We start from the raw sequence: 21,294 nt of genomic DNA on the forward strand, positions 1-21,294 counted from the left end.
AAAACCTATTTCGTAGAAAAAAATTCTACGGGGAAAAGCAAAGCGTTTTCTTTCATCATAATGCAATAGACCTTTTTCTGTTCTGTTAAAATGAAATATATTACTTGTGTGTACATCAACAGGAACATTAATAAAATTCCATTCTCTAGAAAGGGAGAATAAATGGAGAATCATTTAACTAGTGTCAAATAAAAACAAAAGATAATATTTCCTCACTAGGCTTTTGAAAATAACTAAAAGTTACATTGTTTTCAAAACCTGCTGGACAAGTTGCAAGAGTAACTACTGAGGAGTCATGCATTGATTTGTAAAAAAATCTGAGAATTTCAAATTCAATTTTGAGTCAAAGTTTTATTTTAATTTTTTAATAATGTGTAAGCATTCAAATTCACAATGGATAATCTTTTATTTATATACAATATTAAATTACTTCAAGAAATGCTTGCCACAAGACTATTATCAACATCAACATATGCCTTGTTACAAAAATGTACATACATGCAAAAATGGATCAAGCCTTATTCAAGGAAAAAATTCAGTGCAACCTTCAAATAAGATTTAAAATTTGATATACCAAAGTCCATATCACATTGACTCTCTCAGAATATAAATACAATATTACAGTAATATGGCAGCCAGGTAAACCTGGAAAACATACCGTCAACTCCCTTTGGGCAAAAAGCTTATAAAAATAACAACAGGCAAACATCTGCCAGCACTCATAGCCAAAATGGATTGATCACTCTTAAATAGTTACAGAAATTGTAATTAAATAACAAATAAGTTGATACAGTATGTATTTGATATAATATAAAAGATGCCCAAATTTGTCAACAGCCACAAAATGTGCGATATACAACAAGTATAGGAGTTCAAAAGATCAATAATAATTATTTTACAATTCTTAACAACTAAAAATGATTTGTATAACATGTAATATCATTCCATGTATAGATGAGTATATAAAATAGAGTAGCTGTCTGGATATACAACAATGGCAGCCCCATGGCCATATGTGCTGGGATGGTAGCAAGCATATAATTTCATAAGTATGTATTACAGGGGTTCAGTCTCATCACATTAATGCCTCCTGTACAAACCCAAAAATGACCAACTATCACACAGTCAACAAATCAAGATAAAATATGTTCTAACTGCCAGAGAGGTAATTTGCACTAAGCCATCCAGTCTAACAGCACAGGCAAATAGGACTTTGGCTTCTTGCAATCAACATGCAAAAATAATTTTATTGCAATAAATGTCTCACTCTTAGTTAGCTGCAGACAGACAAGTGAACTCTCCCTCCACTAATGCTAACATATGAGGTACATCCTTCTCATCCTGTATTATCAAGTGCCAAACTAAAACTCAAGAAGCTGCATGTTTCGTCTCAGACAGGTTCTAATAATGGGATTGAGCATAACAAAGTAAAACAAGTGATATATTTGTACTTGAAACCAACATTGATAGAATACTTTGGTCAGTGCCCCAAGGACATTTCTCTTTCGAAAACCAAAGGCTTAAGGACTCAGGAAGACCCACATTGAAAAAGAAGCTAAAACTTTGGTCACATGTGTGGGACTGCCAAAGAGGCACAATCATGGAATCCTTATTTTGGTCGGATGTGATTTTTTCGTTTTTATATTTAATCAAGAAATGGCTCCACGCAGGCAAAAGTGAAAGATAAAAGTCTTAGCTCAACATAAAAAGAGAAAATATTTTTCAAAAAATTCCCAAGAAAATACCCATACTCTTCCACTGCTCATGACACGTTGAGGTTATACATGAACTTGAGGCTATGGCAGGCAGTGAGAAAAGCTTTATATTATTTATAATCACTTGGGTGCCTCCTGAGGCATTACACAAAAAGCAGCAAGAGAGGGAAAAATCAATTTGCATGGAAATTGCCCTTTTTAAGCACTTCTTTCCTAAATGATTGAAGAGACATCATTGGAGCATGAGGGCTTCCAGGTTCCGACGTAAAATTGTGTCACGAACAGCCCCAAACACCACCTGTGAATGGAAGGCAATGGCAACAATTAGAAATACTGCATAGACAATTCAGTAGAACAACATCTTATTACATCCTTTCACTGTGCTTTTAGATGCTGAAAAAGCTTATAAGTCTGACACCATATACAGCAATTTGCAGCTCTGAATTCCTCCCAACTTTAGTGGTGTCATCCTTTAAGGGACATGGTAGTCCACTGGGAAGAGCATAGGACCACTGATTGAGGGACCAAGGTTTGATTCCAGGTAATCTATCTCTATAAATATTATGATAATTAGGTGAGCACAATAAGCAGAAGTCCTAAAGTAAATTGGAAAAGAAAATAATTTGTTCTTCTACATGCATTTTATTATGCACAACCTAGGTTTCGACTTGCAAAGTCATCATCAGGTGGCTTTTGACTTCATCTGAGCTGTGTGATTTTTCTGGGGCCAGATCATTCTAGGAAATCATAAGCTGCACAGGGAAAGGAACTGCCCCACCCCCCTACCCTGATGTGCGAAGTTCAAATAGCATTGGACCATTGATAGGTGAGCTCTACCCTCGCCTATCAAACTGAACTTTGGGTTGATAACTGTGGCAAGTTCAAGAGATTAGAATTGTGAAATCAGAAGGTTTTTTTTAATCTTAAAAAAATATAAGTTCATTTTGCTGCACATATAAGTTATATCCATGCATTAATAAAAATTTTTAAATCAGTCAGCTTCATGACACCAGCATAAAAATGAAAGACAAGTGATTATTTTTGATTCAGTGTAATTCTGATGCAATGAAGCAAGTCTCAATACTTTTTATTATTAAGAAGCCCATCGCTGCTGCATCAAGGCAATGCAAATGATCGCAGTTTTCCGTCATTAGTTTTTGTGTTTTTCACACTTTATCATGTTTGGGTCAAAGTAAGTCATTTTAATTTCTCACATTTTCTACTCAAGTGCGATGTGAATTATCTCCCTCAAATGTTATTAAAATGCATTAATTACATAAGTAACTCCTAGTCCGACAATGTTTTCATTTCAATGCACGAATATTTTCCTGGCAGACTGAAATAATGAGTTCAAGTAGTTCACATTTCTGTAACTATGGTGCCCTGTATTCCACCCATATCAATATAAATTCTTAGCTAAAACCATTTGAATTACTGTTCTCTCATATCTTTTTTTTAGATGTATATGTTTCCAGCACATAGTGATGGAAAAAGTAGGAAAACTGAAAATACATCGTGTAACTACGAGGTTCCATATGCATTGGAAAAATAGGAAATTATATGGGGCATGATAAAATGCTGTAAATTGAGGGGAAAACATAAAGTCTGATAATGCACATACAGGGTTTTACTCTATGTACATGAATGACATTCAGATATGCACATAGAATACAGAATCCTGATTTCTAAGATATGACTACAGCAGTTAGGTTATATGTTATAAATAGCTGTAAAACAGAGAATGCACAAATATGCTTCCAACGAAGTGCCAAACTATGACAAACAAACAGCATCCTTGACTTCTCGAAGTCTAAGCATAATGCTATACCTGTTGGCGACTAACCACAAGCAGGCACATGAAATTGGAAGTGTGTACCAGTAGATGATAACACGAGAAATAAAGTAATGGATGAGCTGTCACACATCATATGATCCAAACAGAAGCAAGTAAGAACATACATGAAATGCAGCATTTGAGGACATATTTCCACGCAAGCTTTGGCTAATATAACATGGGATAGGGAATCCAAAAATGGCCAAGCATAGACAAAAAATTGAAGTACACAAAATGTGCATTCAATTATACTTTATGATTGTTATCTGAAGCAAAATGTGAATTATTTTTTAGAAAAGAATTACAGATAACATTTATACAGAACATACAAAGGTTGGCTCAGTATCATTAAAAAAATTATATTTAGTTACTGGAGTATTTTATAAACTTCTTTAGATATTCAAACAATCCAGGATAATAGGCATGTATCTAATTTAGATACATACTCCGTTATGATACAAAAAGTGTTTTCTACTTGAAAAGGAACATGCTAATACTGTATTTTTTCAAATCTAAGGTGCCCGCTAGTTGAAGATGCACCCAATTTTTAACCATAAAACTAAAAAAAGTTAACAGGTGATTGTAAGATGCAGCTTAGCTTGCTTGGGCTCAAACAGGAGTTGGCTCTCAGGGACTTCTTCATTACCATTATGTGGTGACCCGTGTTTCAGGGGATTAGTGTATGGTTGTTTCTTGGAATTGGGGAAGGGCATTTGAACACGAGCAAAACATGTACAAAGGAAGGGAAAAGAGTGAGAGAATATTTGTACCGTGATACTTCTCAAGTGGGTGACGCCATGATTTTTGGAAATGTTGGACTCCAGGTTATTCATTTAGATAGCGTCCTGAGAGCAGGGCAAACGAGCATGTATATTTGAGCCAAGACCTGGCATAGGCCGGCAAGAATCGTACATCGCAGCTGCAAGATTTGGTGTAAACAAGCACTATGTAAGACAATGGCATCAAAAAAAGACTTCATTTTTGCATGCAAGTCTTCGGGAAAGAAATTCAAGGGGCCTAAAAAATGGAAGATTCCCTGAAGTAGACATAGCAGTGTTGGAATATTTCAACGAGGTGGAAAGGTGGGCTTTTTGCCAGCTACGACACACAGCGACAGGAAGCCAACAACAAAGCAAGATCTTTGGGCATCCCTCGCACACAATTTTGGACCAATCGAGGATGGTCAGAATGATTCATGCAAAGAACATGGCCAGCATTGCAGCGGCGAACATTGATTTGTCAATAGCTCCCGGCGGACTTCGAACACAAATTGGTGTCTTACCAAAAATGTGTACTTGATCTACAAACGAAAGGGAACATCATGCTGAGGCAGGTGGCTAATGCAGACAAAACTGCAATTCACTTAGATATGCCACCAAATTACAAGGTTAAGGTGAAAATTTCTCGGCCTGACACACAGAGATGGCATTCCAATCAGTGAATATTTATGATTCCTGCGTGGGTGCATGTGTCATCAGTTTGTAAGACAAGTTTCAACTTGTTCTCTCAAGTAGTATGTTTACACGTATTGTTGCAGCAGGTATCTTCTGTAATTTTTGTTAAAATGGAAAACTTGAATATCGTGCAGTCATAAAATTTTTCGTTTTGGATGGATTAACCCCTAAGGAAATTCATCCAAAATCGAAAAAAGTGTACCAGGACTCTGCTCCTTCAATGTCAATCTTTAACAAGTGGGCAGCTTAATTTAAACATGGTCGCACATCCCTTGAAGATGACTCACATGAAGGACGGCCAAAAACCGCAACCACACCATAAAACCATTGAAAAGGTACATAATATTGTGTTGGATGATAGGAAAGTGAATGTGAGTAAGACAGCTAAGGCCATGGGGATAACGAAAGAAAGATTGTGAAACATCTTGTACAAACAATTAGGGATGCAAAAGCTCTGCATAAGGTGGGTGCCACATTTGCGGAATGCTGACCAAAATGAAATGGCAAATGATTTTCGCAGCAATATTTTGACCAATTCAAGAGGGAACCGACTGATTTTGTGCAGCCATTTGTCACCATGGATCCACCACTAAATGCCAGAAACAAAACAGCAGTTGACAAAGTGCACAGAAGCCGCCAAAGAAAGCTAAGTCGATCGCATCAGCTGGAAAGGTCACGGCTAGTGTGTTTTGGGATGCGAAAGTGATCCTGTTATTTGATTACCTTGAAAAAGGCAGAACTACTAAAGGCAAATATTACTCTAACCTTCTTCACCAGCTGGCTGCAAAAATTTGCGATAGGAGGCCTAGCCTGAAGAAGAAAAACCATCTTTCACCAGGACAACCTGCTGTCACCCACTCCTGAAGGTGTGCTAGCTATGGGAAAACTACAGGATTTTGTTTACGATTTGCTCGGCCATCCCCCTATTCTCCTGGTTGAGCACCCTCAGACTTCCATCTGTTCCCAAAATTGAAGGGGATCGAGATGGTGCGGGGGCTAACGTACTGGCTTCCCACCCTGAGGGCCCAGGTTCAAATCCCGGCAGTGCTGAATATTTTTCAGAGGTATCTTGATCCCTACTTGAGGTGCTTTGTGGAGGGCACTTTGAGTGAGTATGCTATCCGACAGATGGGACGTTAACCTGCTATCCCCTTGGCGCCTTTCGTAAAGAGTAGGCTAATGCCGACGCTGGGTTTCTCTCCACCCTTCATCCTTTCCTGTCTATCCCCCATCCCCTATAGTGCAAATGACCTCAGCTGTCGGTCACCTCCCCTAAATACTACTACTACCCAAACTTGAAGGAATTTGTTTCTGGGGAGCGGCTTGCGTCCAATGAAGAAGTTGAGAGGGACCCAGATGGATATTTTCACAGCCTTCCAGACTGTCACTTCCAAGAAAAAATGGTTGGTTGAAGCGAAGGCGATTATGTAGAAAAATTAAATAATTTGTTTACCGAAAATTGCAATCTTTCATTGTCAATCCTTTGATCTTTCCACCTTATCCTCTTTTACACTAGAGAGAAAGGGGGTCAAAGAAGTTCTTCCGAAGACAACAGGGCATGAAAAACTATGACCAACGGTGATGTTGGCCATTACATCTGACGGTTGCAAGTTGCCAACATTTCTTGTTTTAAAAAGAAAAATGATCCCGAAAGGAGAGGTGTTCCCAAAAGATGTCATTGTTCAGTTCCAAGAAAAAGGATGACAGAAGAATTAATGATTGACTGGACCACACGCATTTACATACACCTTTTTTCTGTTCAGATGCTGGGGGGGGAGGAAAGTGGTTCGTCCAGTACTTCAGATGAAGAAGACAATGATTAAGGGGGCTACCGAACATTTCATCAAAACAACGAATCAAAGCAACCTAAACATTGACATTACCTTGCAGCAACTTTGCCATCATAGTACTTTTACTAAGGTTCCTTGGGCAATCAATTACATCTGTTTCCTTTCCATTATGCCCCCTCGTAATAAAGGTACATGTTTACTGGCACAGGGCCACAAAGTCCGGGAGTAATACAGCACAATTGTGCGGGTTGAATATGTCTGTTCTTACTCCCGATCATAACCTGCGACTCTAAGATGCCCACGAATCTAAGACGGAGAAGAATTACCAAAAAAGGTGCATCTTAGACTTAAAGAAAAACAGTAGCAGAGATTAAATGTTTTCCAAAAATGGAATTTGAAAGTTGAGGGGAGGGAGTTGGCTTAGATTCAGGGGTTGCTATATTTTAATCACTTCAGTAGGCATCAGCAGGCATATACTTGTCAGGATAAATGATAATTCTACTGGCAGAAAATATTCTTATGAATCCTTATATTTTAGTGCTATTGTATTATGTCTCGATACACTGCCATCATAAAGGTAGGACCATTTGTCATTGCAAAAATACTCCAGTAGGTCTTCATATTCCTACTGCCATACTAACAATACTTCAGGGCAGAACATGTGCTAATTGTCACCACAAGGTGAGATGGTGTGTTTCCTTCTGTAACAATGAGCGCTAATTAGTATAGGGTGATCGTAAGCACCCTTTTCCTCATCTCTATTAGGTCTAAATTTAAGTCTAGCAAAACCTTGTCTCATTTGTAGAAACTTGGTGAGTATTAGAGTGAAGTTGTTCCAATGATGTCTGATCATAAGGTAAATCTATATCATTGTGTATTAGTCTGAGAAAACAATTAGCAAGGAGTGGTCAAACAAGGAGGCCCAAGGAGCAGGGTTGCCACTGTCATGGTTCCATTTTCTCCCCTGACCAAACTCAAACTTGGGAATTTCTAAATGGCCATTACACTATTCATAAACAACTATGGCATCTGCCTAAATAGGAGACGACCCCAAAAACCACCATCGTATTTTGGAAAAAATAATTATTGACAATTTTGTGCCGAAGAATTCCAGGAATTTATGGGCAAACTAAAATATATTCAAAATTGCATTTTTACAGTAATAAGGTGTGGAATAGTGGAAGTTAGGAGCATTTAGCCCAGTTTTTTTCACAAATTAACACTGCATTCTCACTGTAATCACCCAAACTTGTGCGACTCAGAGGCTGCTGATTTGCTTTCTATTATATACGAGGGTCATCCGGAAAGTAGTACCCGTTCGTGCCGCATGAAGTGCTGACGACGCGAGTAGCCGCTGGACGAGGTCAGATAGCTTCAGTGGCTTGTCTGCCTTCTCTGAGCCAAGTTGCGTGACGCTAGCATTGCCTGTGTTGTTTCTGTGATTGTTTACAATGTTTAAAAAAATTGAGAACGCCGCCAGTTGTGAAGTGAGGGCAGTGATTAAATTCCTCAATGCAAGAAACGTTCGCCCATGTGATATTCATCGCCAATTAAAGGAGGTGTATGGAGACAATGTAATGGACGAGTCGTCTGTTCGGCGGTGGTGTCGCAACTTCAACATGGGGAGGGGGAACACACACGACGATGAGCGTTCGGGGAGACCGTCTGTCATTACAGACCAACTGGTGAGCTCAGTTGACGAATTCGTGAGGAACGATCGGCGCGTCACAATTGATGACATCTGTGAGCATTTTCCCAATGTTTCTCGAACAATTGTTCATGAAATTGTTAAACACCATCTGCATTATGCAAAAATTTGTGCAAGATGGGTCCCTCGCGTATCTCAATGAGCTGGCGGCGAAGGACTATGCAGCAGGAATACAGAAACTTGTCACACGTTATGACAAATGCCTTAATTTGCTTGGAGATTATGTTGAGAAGTAGTTTAAAGTATCCTCTTTCAAATAAAATTTTTTATGTTTGTTAATATTTACTTTTGTGTCTTTATTTCACGAACGGGTACTACTTTCCGGATGACCCTCGTATATTATAGACTGACAGCCCAACAGTGTACAACAGCAATGAATAAATAAACTTGTTTTTTTTCACACAAAAACTTTACTATAATACTACACGTTTTAATACACAGGTGACATCATCACCTGATCACCAAGTTTATTTATTCAGTGATAATGAAGTTTCACGAGCTTTCTAACTATCGAATTCATCAGTAATGTACAACACGCCAATCATCCTCCTACACTGTGGTACTCAATGCGATTAATATTTTCTGAAACGTTTCAAAAGCAGATAGTTTCATGTCTAACAAGTGTGGTAGATGCTCTGCAGGTTCCCAGAACCCACTTAACTTTAATTCGGCATCACTCCATTCCTTTGAAACCATGTATTATGGTGCTCTTGCAAGAGTGAAGAAATGAATGTCATTGCTTCCTATCATCCTCTTTGCACATTACTTAATTCCATATCTGAATATTATACACTAAGGATTGGTTCTTTAAGTTACACATACTGCAAGTTTTGTTACTGCGTTGTAAAAATCTCTTTACGAAAAACTATAATAAACATTGCACAGAGAGCCTTTCTGTACCTTTTCAGATGAGTTGCAGTTTTCAGCAAAGTAAATCAAAGGGAAAGTCTCTATATTAATGGTATTGTAACTCAAATAGTTGATAATTGGAATTTGTCAGATCAATTTAATTAACAAACCAAAAGTTAATATAATGATTAATTCTTGAATAAACATTTACATAAAAATTAGGTAAATAAAAAGTCATATCAAATAATTACACAGAGTAAAATGTTAGATTCTTAAACCATGTCAACTTGTCATTTTGTCAACAGTGCACAAGTGTATTTACAAGTATGGTTAAAAAAGGGACATACTGAAAAAATTACATCTATTTTCATGGTGTAGTTACAAGTTTGAAATTTGATAAAATCTTGTTTTAATCTCCACAGAAAGTCCTTCCTGCATTTATTTGCATTACAATGAATTTTTCAGAGTGAAAAAGTGTTTATTCATTATTATATTACCTATTATAATAAAGAATGTGTGCTTATCATCATTTCAATGTTGAGGAACTATTTTGTCCAACTGACATTTGTTTCTTTGCCCTCTAAAGAGAGCAAAAGAGATATCCCTTTAAAGAATACCTTTATATTTTCTGTATCGACAGCAGTTGTGAAATGGTGGAAAAGGGGCTGGGTCCTCTCTTCTCCTTCCCTGCCACCAAATACCCCACTCCTTCTTCGCCTCTTCACAACACCCGAGAAAAGAGACAAAATGAAGGCCTGTAGAGCAAAGAGATGAGAATTTCATGAAAATACTTATGCAAACTCTCTCACGCTTTAGAAAAAACATTACGAATTGAGAACCCATAGCACTTTTCCCATTTACAGGTGATTGTCCCTTTGACATAGGACCATCAAATTATTGATCATGCAGTCAATGCACATGAAATAAAATTGTTGACCTTTTTCAAACTTCCTGCTATTGGCCATTCATAATTTTCTTAGACATGCCTTGGAAAAAAATGGGATTCTAATCACATTACTCATTCTTGATGTAGAAGTATTTATTCCACAGTATCCTTTCTGATGAAAAATCCCTTTCTAATTTTACACTAGCATGATGGATAGTTAGCAGCCACACATCAAGACTTTTTCTTTTCACAGAAATGTCACAGCTCTTCTGATTCTATTGATGCCATTTTACTTGCAGCAGGTAGGACATTCTTGCACGAAAATAATGGCTAAAAAAGTCCTGTTCTTTCTCAAATGAATTAATTTCTCTAAATATGATGCACCAGTTGCCATTAATTAAATGATCAAGTCATATTTATTAGACAGACTTCTAAATGGTGATGTTTCTCCCTTGTACAATGCTTTAAATGCTTGGCTAAACCTGGTATGAAAAATGATCAGATTCCTGTGATAAACATTTTATGCTCAATGCACTGAAATTATACTCCAGAAAATTATTGAAAAACTATAGCGATGCTGCTTAGCTGAATATACCTCAATACTTATAATTAAATATTTTAGATCATTATTATTTGATTCACATTTGGCTCTCACTTGTGCTTTCACATCACTCAGATTAGTCAACATGGATTCCAACACTTTCTAACATACCAAAACATTTAACCTCATTGGTAAACAGCTTCCAATAAGCCTTTTAAGCGGAAGAAAAAAGCAATACTAGTTTCTTCATACTACTTGCATGATAATTCAGAAAACATAACATATCCTACAAATCCAATAAAAAATTTACATTAGTTATAAATCAACTACAATTAAAACATTGGCAACATCTGTAGGTAAAAATCAAAATATCAATCCTGAAATTACAGAAAAACAATCAATAATAATGTGCACAACAACCCTTCCACAAAGTAAGAAACTTATGTTTTTAGTCTTACTAATTTACTCTTACCCCCACCATACTTAAAAACTCTGCATTAGCCCTCCCCTATGTTTAATTTATTATTTTGATTCTCTGTCTTATTTATTAGAAATGTTTACTATCAATGCTCATTTCCTTGTATCTATGTTAAACTATAAAGTAAATTTTTGTGCCACCTATAATACATTTTTCTGCTAACTATTTAATATAACAAGTCCATTATATTATAAAAAACTTGACATAATACTTGGCATGTTACACTCTGCTTCTTCAGTGGATTGGGGACCCCCATAAGAATAATTTTAGTTTGGCATCAGTGCAAGACAAAAGGAAGAAGATTATGAAGCTACAAAAAATTGGCCTTTCCAACATATACTAGGAAATGTAATTTCATTAGCTTCCATTTTGTTTCTTTGCTCAAGAAATGATCTTTTCCTGCCTTCTTCAAATTTTTCCCATCAATCTTCTTTCTATCCCCTCGAACCCCTAAGTTTTTAAATGCACAAAATCAAAAGCTGGCCATAGTTTTGTTTTAATTTAAACCTTTTTGTACTACACATGCGTTCCTAATATCATTTTCCTCACATATAATAGCCCAGAGAATTCCATATTCTCCATTATGGTGAGCAAATATACGGTTTAACTGTGTAATGAATAAATTATTAACTGTATACACTGCATTATATTAATTGGTATCATTTGATGAATAAGAATCCAAACCAATGATCGTTTTTTAAAATTCATCTTTTGCCAGTCATTTGCTATTTACTGGCTAAGTGATTGGTTTAGCTTTCTGAGGAAAATATGTTCTGCCGTTCACTTTATGTCAGTTCTTTATTCTTGTAAATCTATAATTCTAATATCATAAAATAGCTGAGAGACAAAAAGAAATGTAATTCACATTGCTAAAAATCTTTAATTATTCATACGGAATAAAAAAGGTTAATTTCCGTAATTACGAGGGTAGTTCAAAAAGTTCCCAGAATGACTACCAGATGTCAGTGCTAGCACAATTTTCTCAGATAGTAATATGTTACACGTTAAGTTAGTTTACGTGTAACTACATAACACTTCAGTACTCTGGGTAGAGATGTGGTGCGGATACCCTTTTCTTCTTGTTCCCATGAAGTGGTCTGGGAAGATGGAAGAAATTGAGATTCAAGCTGTGATTAAATACTTCGCAAAGAAAGGTATGAAAGCAAAGGGTATTCATGCAGACTTTCAAAAGACACTGTGGGACTCGGCTTCGTCATTTCCAACTGTTGCCAAGAGGACAGACATGCATTCAATTCAATGCAATGGAAATTTTCAAACAAGGTTTGACCCATTTTTAGAACAACCAACAAGATCTTTAGCACTGGTTTGTGATCACAGATGAAACTTGGGTCCACTGATATACCCCAGAGACAAAACAGCAGTCAAACCAGTGGAAACATGTTCATTCACCACCACCAAGGAAAGCAAAGGCAATACAGTTGACTGAAAATGTGACGGATTCAGTTTTCAGGGATGCCAAAGGGATTCTGCAGATTGATTTTCTTCAGAATTGACAGTCAAAATAGCACGGTATTTTTCAGGCCTGAAGGAATCTAATTTTCGGGATGGGATCAAGAATTTGGAACATCACCAGACTAAGTTAATTAATGTACAGGGAGACTACATTTAAAAATAAAAGTTTCACTGAGGTAAGTTGTTTATTTTTATTTCATTCTGAGAACTTTTCAAATTACCCTCATTATCATGACCATATTTTCCACGTATTTTGGTCATCCATGTTTATCAATTAACCGTGTTCATTGTGCAGAAAAAGACAAATAATCGAGAGTTTACTATAAGTCTTTCTACATCTTAACTTTGACAAATATTGCCAAATATATACCAATTTATGGTTGTCTATTCAAGACTTGATTCAGTATAATTTATTCACCAGCAAAATATGTGATATGCACTCCACCCTGAATTTTATGTCAACTATTTCCTATAAGGCCTAGATTAGGATTATAAACAGAAAAAGTGCATTACCTGAACATCAATGGGCTCTGAAGGATTACCATTAAATTGGGGAAAATGGTTGCGAATATCGGAGAGCCCAGACCGAACTTTTTCTAAGAGCAGGTCTGTCTTGTTAAGGAACAGAATTGTGGAAACATTGCCAAAAGCCAAATGGTTAACTATTGTATCAAATACATTCCTAGATTCCTCCAGTCGATTAGTACGCCTGCAATGAAAAAAAAACACTTTCATAATAGTTTACACAATATTTTATTTTAATCTTAGCCCGGACATCATAAAGTAAAATTATTCTGATAATTAGCAATTGCTGATTTATTATTATCTTAATTACCTTTGATAATTTTGACTTGATTATAGTCTAAGTACAAACTGCATGAATGTCTACCATTTCAGATTTTTAAATAAAATATGATACTCAACAAATAATTCACAGAGATATTATCTTATCAGATGGCTTTGAGATTCAGTTAATTCACCATTTTCCACAGTATTTATCAAGTAACACCACCTTTTTTTAGCAGAAGCATATCTGGTCCTTCAACTATTATTCAAAAGTAAATAAATATCAGTTGTTCCACCAAATTATTACCATTGAAAACTTCAAATTGATTTAAGTCATAACACCAATACTGCACAGAATCCAACGGGTTTACAATATTACATGGCAGCAATTTGACTTTCAATTAAGTCCCAAAATAGTACTTAAGAATGGCAAAAACAACACTCAAGTCCAAAGCTTACATGCTACAAAGGTTTGAGTTCAACCAATTTCACTGAAACTGAACTTGGAAATTGCAGTTTTAAATGTTGAACTTGCATAAAAACTACAGCAAGTATCACAATGGTCAAGCATACATCAATGCATTGAAAGATGCTGAAATTTCAAGAGTCAAAATATCCCACCATTAAAAAGAAAAAATTAAACCAAATCCAATTACCTGTCTTCCAAAAGAACCTGATCATATTCTGATGAAGAAACAAGGAAAAGTATAGAGGTGACGGAGTCAAAACACTGGAACCACTTCCGGCGCTGTGATCTCTGACCTCCAACGTCGACAAAACGAAATGGCACCCCACGTATGGGAATTACACATTCCACAACACCTTTTGTTGCTCGCCGTGCATGGAGTATGTCTTGATTCGAAGGTGTCCATTCCTAAGAGTTGGTGGAATAGAATGAAGGAATAAATATGTGACCTAGGATTTTCAGCCTGATAACATCAGCATCTATTTATACGCAAGGTACTTCTTTTTCTCGTTGAATTTAAATAATGATAGCTGGAAGTAATGGAAAAAATGAAAAATCCATAACTCTCCACAAAGAAAAAGAGAGATGGCCAAAATGGATGTGTTGACTTTGCATGCAGTTTCGTTCCCTTTTACAGGTGACCTAACACCCTCGGCCACATGCCCTTGCGGCAACAATACAGCTATGTTTACTATCCCCCTTGTGCTCAATACCAGTTTAAAAGCAGCATAGAAAACCTAAAATTTGAAGGTGAGTCCCATGATTCCAACTTCATACAAAACTGTTAGGAAAGTGGAATCACCTAGATGTGATAACAGTAGAAGAAAAGCTCTAATACATATGGCAAGAGATGAGGCAGGGTCAATAGTGTATGTATAAAATACACAACAAATGGAGATACATATTTAGAAAGATTGGATACCGAGGATAGAGACATAAGAGAAACTCTCACAATGACTTGGCTGATACATTTCCTATTTTGAAGGATTGGTGAAATAGCAATGCCCATTTCCGCAAACAATTTTATTTCACATGGTCATAGTTTTGTTGCAGTGCAATATCATCAGGTGACAATACATAGAATGTTGGCATTATATATACACCTTGACAGCAGGGGGAGGAAGGTAGAATTTCAGTGCATCAGCCTTTGCTTCAAAAGTTTTACACCAGAAAAAAGGACCCTAATTAGAGACCCTAGAAGAGTAAGAAATACTACCTTGATCAAAAATTTCCCGGAATTTATTCAGAAAATTAAAAATACAAGTTTATTCATCTAAATCTATATTGTCCCATTCAAAGTAATCCCCATTGACTGCAACACACTTATGCCAGCGCTTGATCCAATCCTCGAAACATTTTTTATATTCGGTTTTCGGTATGTCCATCAGTGCTTCCTGCGATTTTTCCATTACTTCCTCTCGGCTGCTAAAACACGTTCCCCGTAATGGTTTTTTAACTCGATTGAACAGAAAGAAGTCACAGGGAGCCAAATCAGGTGAATTCGGTGGCTGTTGGATGGTATTTGTTGCATTTTTCGTCAAAAAATTACGAATAATGATAGCACTGTGCGACGGTGCGTTATCATGGTGCAAAATCCACGAGTTTTCTGCCCACATTTCTGGTCTCTTTCGGCGAATTGCTTCACGCAAACGTCTCATAACGCCCAAATAATACTCTTTGTTTACTGTCTGGCCTTCTGGCAAAAATTCATGATGCACTACACCGTTGTAATCCATGAAAACCGTCAGCATTGCCTTCTTTTTTGACTGAAAACGACGTGGTTTTTTGGTCTCGGCTCATTTGGTGAACGCCATTCACTTGCCTGATGTCTGGATTGCGTGTCGTACTCATAAACCCACGTCTCGTCTCCAGTAATGATCCTTTTGATGAATGTGGGATCGGATTCAGCCTCGCAAATCATGTCTTTTGCGACGTCAACACGGTCTCTTTTTTGCATGAAATTGAGGTCTTTTGGCATGCTACACGACGGAAACCCAAATCATTAACCACAATGTCTTGGGCGGATCCATAGGCAATGTTCAAGTCCTCCGCTATTTCTCTGATGGTTAATTTGCGGTTATTGACCAACATTTCTTTTACTTTATCAATTTTTTCACCGACTTTCGATGTCGATGGTCTGCCACTGCGCTCATCATCTTCGATTGACTCACGACCACTTCTGAACCGCTCGTGCCACTGGTAAACGACCGTTTTTTTTAGAGAATCGTTGCCGAAACACTTTTCCAACATTTCCAACGTCCGTGCGCCACTAAATCCGTTTTTTACGCAAAATTTAATACAAGTTCGTTGTTGCAAATTTAAATCCATTTCTGAAATTGTAAAAAATCGCCAACACACACAGAGATAGATGTACTCTTGGCTACGTAACTTTTGCAAATGTCAAGTTATGACACTAAGATTTAAAGGGAATATCAACAACAGATGTACCAATTTAACAAAAAAAACAGAACTCAAATCGGAACGATGGGAGCGCCACACGGTGGTTATTCCGGGAACTTTTTGATCAAGGTAGTATTCAGCAATGTAAAAACAAATAGATTCCCACTTCTTTATGAAAACTTTTACTCCTCACATTCCTCTCCCTCCCATACTTTCCCATTCAATTTATAACCTTAATTTCTTCCTCTCTACCCCCCCCCTTTGTAAGGCCTGCACTGCCTCTTAACCTCCCTAATTCCACTTGCCTTCCCTGACCCATGGACCTGATACAAACACCCTGCCTTCCCCAACAGTCAATGTGTCCATATAATCTAACAATATGTATGTACTCTCATCTGTTTATGTTTCATGATAAAACCATGGCCATGGTCTTCAATAATGAAATTAAATGTCAACATGGCAGTTTCATCTAATCAAACTTTCACAGCATGAAAATACACAATTTTATGACAAAATTTATACACATAAAAGAAGCCTGCAAATATAGAGGAAGATAAAAGTGGCTAATAATTGCGTAATCTCACCGAGTATTTCAAAATTCCCATTAATTTTCAGGATGTTAACACACCTTAAGTCAGATAATTTAGGTGTCTGTACTATTAATTTGATTCAACTACAAAATCTTAAACATTAAAAGATAGGTGATTCTTTGACGAAAATGCAAGTATCTCATGATAATAAGGAGCGACTTATATTGTAATTTTCACACCTCTATTCACCTGGTCTCCACCTGATTCCCTCTATTCCACTGATTTATGAAAAAATGGAATTTTGAGCGGGAGAAATTTTGGTAAGATTATTATTTTCATATGCTTACTCTGCTCTACTGATATCACAGATTGGAATGGAACTAAGAGAAGAAAGCACGATACGTATAGAATATATGCAACATCAAAACAGGTTAGTCACTCGTTTTCCAGATTCATAAGTCTGACATTTTCCCTTCGAACATGCAGTCTTTTTAAACTATTTTTCTCCCGAATGTTAATTATCTGATTAGGTGCATCTAGCACTGAACAATGATTTCACAACTAAAAGAAATATCCTACTCATTGGGAATTCCAGATTGGAGTATATACTTCCCGACTTTTTTTTAAAAAAGTTATCCTTTTCCGAAACTTTTCCTGAATTTGTGGAGAAATTGATAAAATTCCTAACTCTTCCTTAACCAAGAGGATCCAGAGCAGGAGGCCAGGACATAAGGGCCTTTTAATTAATGAAATGAGTTTTTCCCAACATATTGCTTAAGTTAAAGAATTCTAATGAAATTTGATTTGGAACACCGATGGTTCCACAGCAGACATACACAAACAATCACCTTCAGGGTGAAGATAATTCCAGGGAAAAGTAGGCTTAGGACATAAAAAGAACAAAATGCAACGAATGGAACAGGGTATGGAACAAATGTCTTGGAAAGAAGGAAAAAACATTCTAACTTATTCAAATGATAAATTGTCAATATCATAAGATTGACTTTTTACATAATTTAAATGGGTAATTTTAATAGAGCAAGTAAAAATAATATATTACTCCCACCGGAGTGTTACTTTACTGATATTGGCAAAACACAAACTTTTTTAACAGTGCTTTGAACTGACAATTAAATCTGAAACTGTAACAAAAAACAAGGGATACATGTTAGTGATCCCTTGACATTCATTGAACATGTAACTAGAGCCATTCTTCAGGGCTCAACGACAATACTAGAACTACTGAAAACAAAAAAATGCATTGAGTATCATCAACCTTATCATGATTTGTTTAGCAATGGCTTACCGTTGGCCATAATTCTGAAATAATGGAAATAACTTTTCATTCAATTTCCATATCAGCTAACGTCTATATGTTTCTTAATTTCATTTCTACCATTATTCCCATCATATCACTCAATATTCCGCCATGATCTGATTTTATTTTGTACTTGGTGAGAGTTGAACATACTCATGGAATGCCTGATTAAATTTAAGCTATGCTTAAAATCTACTATTCCTCATTAATTAAATCTAAACATAAAATCAACAGAATATCATTAAGAACTCACCAGCCTTGAAATCCTAGGCAAGTTGTCCAGAAAGTATCCCACAGAATCACTCTGAAATGAATGTTTGATGAAATAAATGACAAAAATCAAAATTTTTCTACAGATAAACTATGAAATTATATACATATGATATCCAAGTTCTACTGTGCATCTAATCAATAACCAAATCATATGAACCAATGAGCACAGCAACTAATAAAATAACACCATCAATTTGAAAAGGCTGCAGTAACTGTAAACAAAACAATAAAAGGCATAAATATAAGTTATATGCACTCACTAATAGGCAACGACAAAAAATAAGTGACAAACAATGGATGACATAACTTATAAGACCAATTCCAATTGAATATTTAGGGTATACTCAGCATAACAAGACCCATTGGTTGAAAATATTCAGCTGAAAAGACTATTACTACCAATGTTATTGTCAGGGATTGACTAGCCTGAAATCATTTGGAACATTACTTCAATCAAATAATAACACTACCAGACATCTGTGATTCTTTTAAAGAGAGTAGAAAAGCACTCGCATTAAAACACTCAAATAATGTAACTGGATAAAAATAAGTAAAAAATGTTCACATAAAATATAACTGTATAGGCATGGATTTTGCGCTTCTAGCTACAAAATACATTGAGAAGTAAATACATTGACAGATATTCTACTGCCATACAATATTACAATTTTATTAACTGCAATCTTGCTGAATATCATTAATATTGCTTCATGTCAAAATATCCACCTTTAAAAATAAAAGTTTGCCTAATTAGGTTGATATTCTTACTTCAAACCGAAGCAAATAATTTCTGATATTAGACATTAATTCATAGAAAAATTCCCACACAATTAGGCTTTCAATGGTAATCATTTCACTTAGCTTGGTGCTATTAAGGTAAAATAAAATAATTCTATTTTTTCTAAGCTACGTAGCAATTAAGAAACCATAATACAGTAACTAAATATGTTACCTACAACTTCACCATAAACACGACACATATTCCAAAACAAAAAGTGTGATTATACACATGCAATAAAGGCAGCCATATAGTATAGATACAAACTTGCGATGGGCGGGGGTTGACTGTCACACCACGTAAAAAATAAATAAGCAGGCGCACAACTTGCAGACGAACATTCGTTACTATAAATATAAATTACTTACAAATTGAATATTAAGGATTTGCCAGTTTTGAAAGGCATAGATCTGGAACCCATTCTGGGCAATGCAGCGTTCAGCAACTCTCGAAATACAGATTCTCCGACCAATCACTTTGGAATTAAGATGAAATTTTATTTGATAATTTATACCGCTTTCATAGGGCTATGGGATCCACAATAAGTAGCAAGCATTTAAAATGGTACATATAAAAGAAAGTTAATGTTAGGGTACACATATACCTATTAGTTCAAGCAGGTTTCAGCATTCAATGGTCGATTCCGTCATAAAAAAGATTACATTGGAAGTGCATAGCCACATTTTAGCAATAACATTAGGAAATTCATATTCCCACATAACTCAATGTGAAAACACATAACTGAAAATGATTGTGTCTGACCTTTTAAAAACGACAGACTAGTATTTGACACCCACATTATTGTAGTCAATGATATCACGTCAATATTCGAGAAGCTTAAGATGAAATATCACTACATACAGCTTTGCAGCATATTCCTCAAAGAATATGATGCGTAAACCAACTTAACCAAAACAAGAAATGGCCATTAACTAACCAATTGATATTCACTTCGCCTCTGGAATGCTGTTCTAATTCCTGAATCGTTCCAGAGCGCCTGAAGCGAGGGACACAACCTAGTGAAGGGTACTGGCTCCGAGAAGTTGTTTGGATCGGATCGTAAAACCATCTCTCCGGCAGGAGCGTTGGACTCGTGCTCCCAAGGGATTCCGAGTTTATCACGAGCATCGACAAGTACACGCACTCCTCGAACAACATTTTGGTATATAATTTGCTGGTAATCTCGCACTATCTCCGGTTCAAATTTTAGTCCGTGAATGATCCTCATCTGCTTGAGAAACGTTGATTTACCGCTTTCACCAGCACCAAGAAGCAGGAGCTTCACTTGCCGCCGGAGACTTTGTCTTTCCCTCTCAATCATTCGATCAATTTGTTGACTCTTGTGCCGCTGCTCAATTTCTTCGGGGCTATACTTAAATCGGAGGCAACACGAACAGGTCAACATAGCAGTAGCCATCTTGCCTCACCCCTTAATGAAGTGACGTCATGGATGAAAACAATAAAGCTGTAATAAGCGTCACGAGCGTCACCATCTGACGACGGACGGGTTGTGACTGGAGATTATGAACAACTACGAAGTGCGGAGTCATCAGTAATTTATGCATTAACATCGTAAACCCTTCGACGTGTGAAATGTAAACTATTACTAGTGCTCATTTATGTGAACATGCAAAGTTCTTAAGAAATCGAAAGTGTATGCATAAATTCATTAAAGTAGATACTGCTTGATTCTTGGAATTATGACTAACACGGCAAGAACAGCCGATCATGAATGATTCATGCATTAATTTAGTTGGAATAAGATTTCATTCTACTCCTAACATATCCGTTAAAATGATTGGCGATAAAATTGTAATAATTCCTCACAGTAAGTTAGAAGTTAATAAGGCTAATTCAACCAACCACGAAAAAAACAATTACAGCAATAATTACCTTCAGCCTCGATGCTTCAAATATTGAAAATTCATCGTCTTTCACTTTTTCAGAAGCCATAATTGTGCTATTCGCGACTTGATATGTTGTGGATTAACGAAATGAAAAAAACATGTATTTCG

General features: G+C 36.4%; 1 protein-coding gene across 1 annotated transcript; it reads right to left on the minus strand.

The window, feature by feature from the left end:
- Positions 1-419: 419 nt before the first annotated feature.
- cta (Guanine nucleotide-binding protein subunit alpha cta) lies at positions 420-20,696 on the minus strand. The gene is made up of 6 exons (XM_071598178.1): positions 20,217-20,696; positions 18,482-18,532; positions 14,171-14,388; positions 13,242-13,437; positions 9,968-10,105; positions 420-2,013 (listed from the first exon to the last, which is right to left on the minus strand). Exons 1-6 carry the CDS (start codon positions 20,694-20,696, stop codon positions 1,948-1,950), a joined length of 1,149 nt encoding a protein of 382 aa, XP_071454279.1. The 3' UTR covers positions 420-1,947.
- Between the last annotated feature and the right edge of the window lie 598 nt (positions 20,697-21,294).

This window comes from Hetaerina americana, unplaced genomic scaffold (assembly GCF_022747635.1).
Source record: "Hetaerina americana unplaced genomic scaffold, ioHetAmer1.1.p SCAF_1, whole genome shotgun sequence".
Lineage (NCBI taxonomy): Eukaryota > Metazoa > Arthropoda > Insecta > Odonata > Calopterygidae > Hetaerina > Hetaerina americana.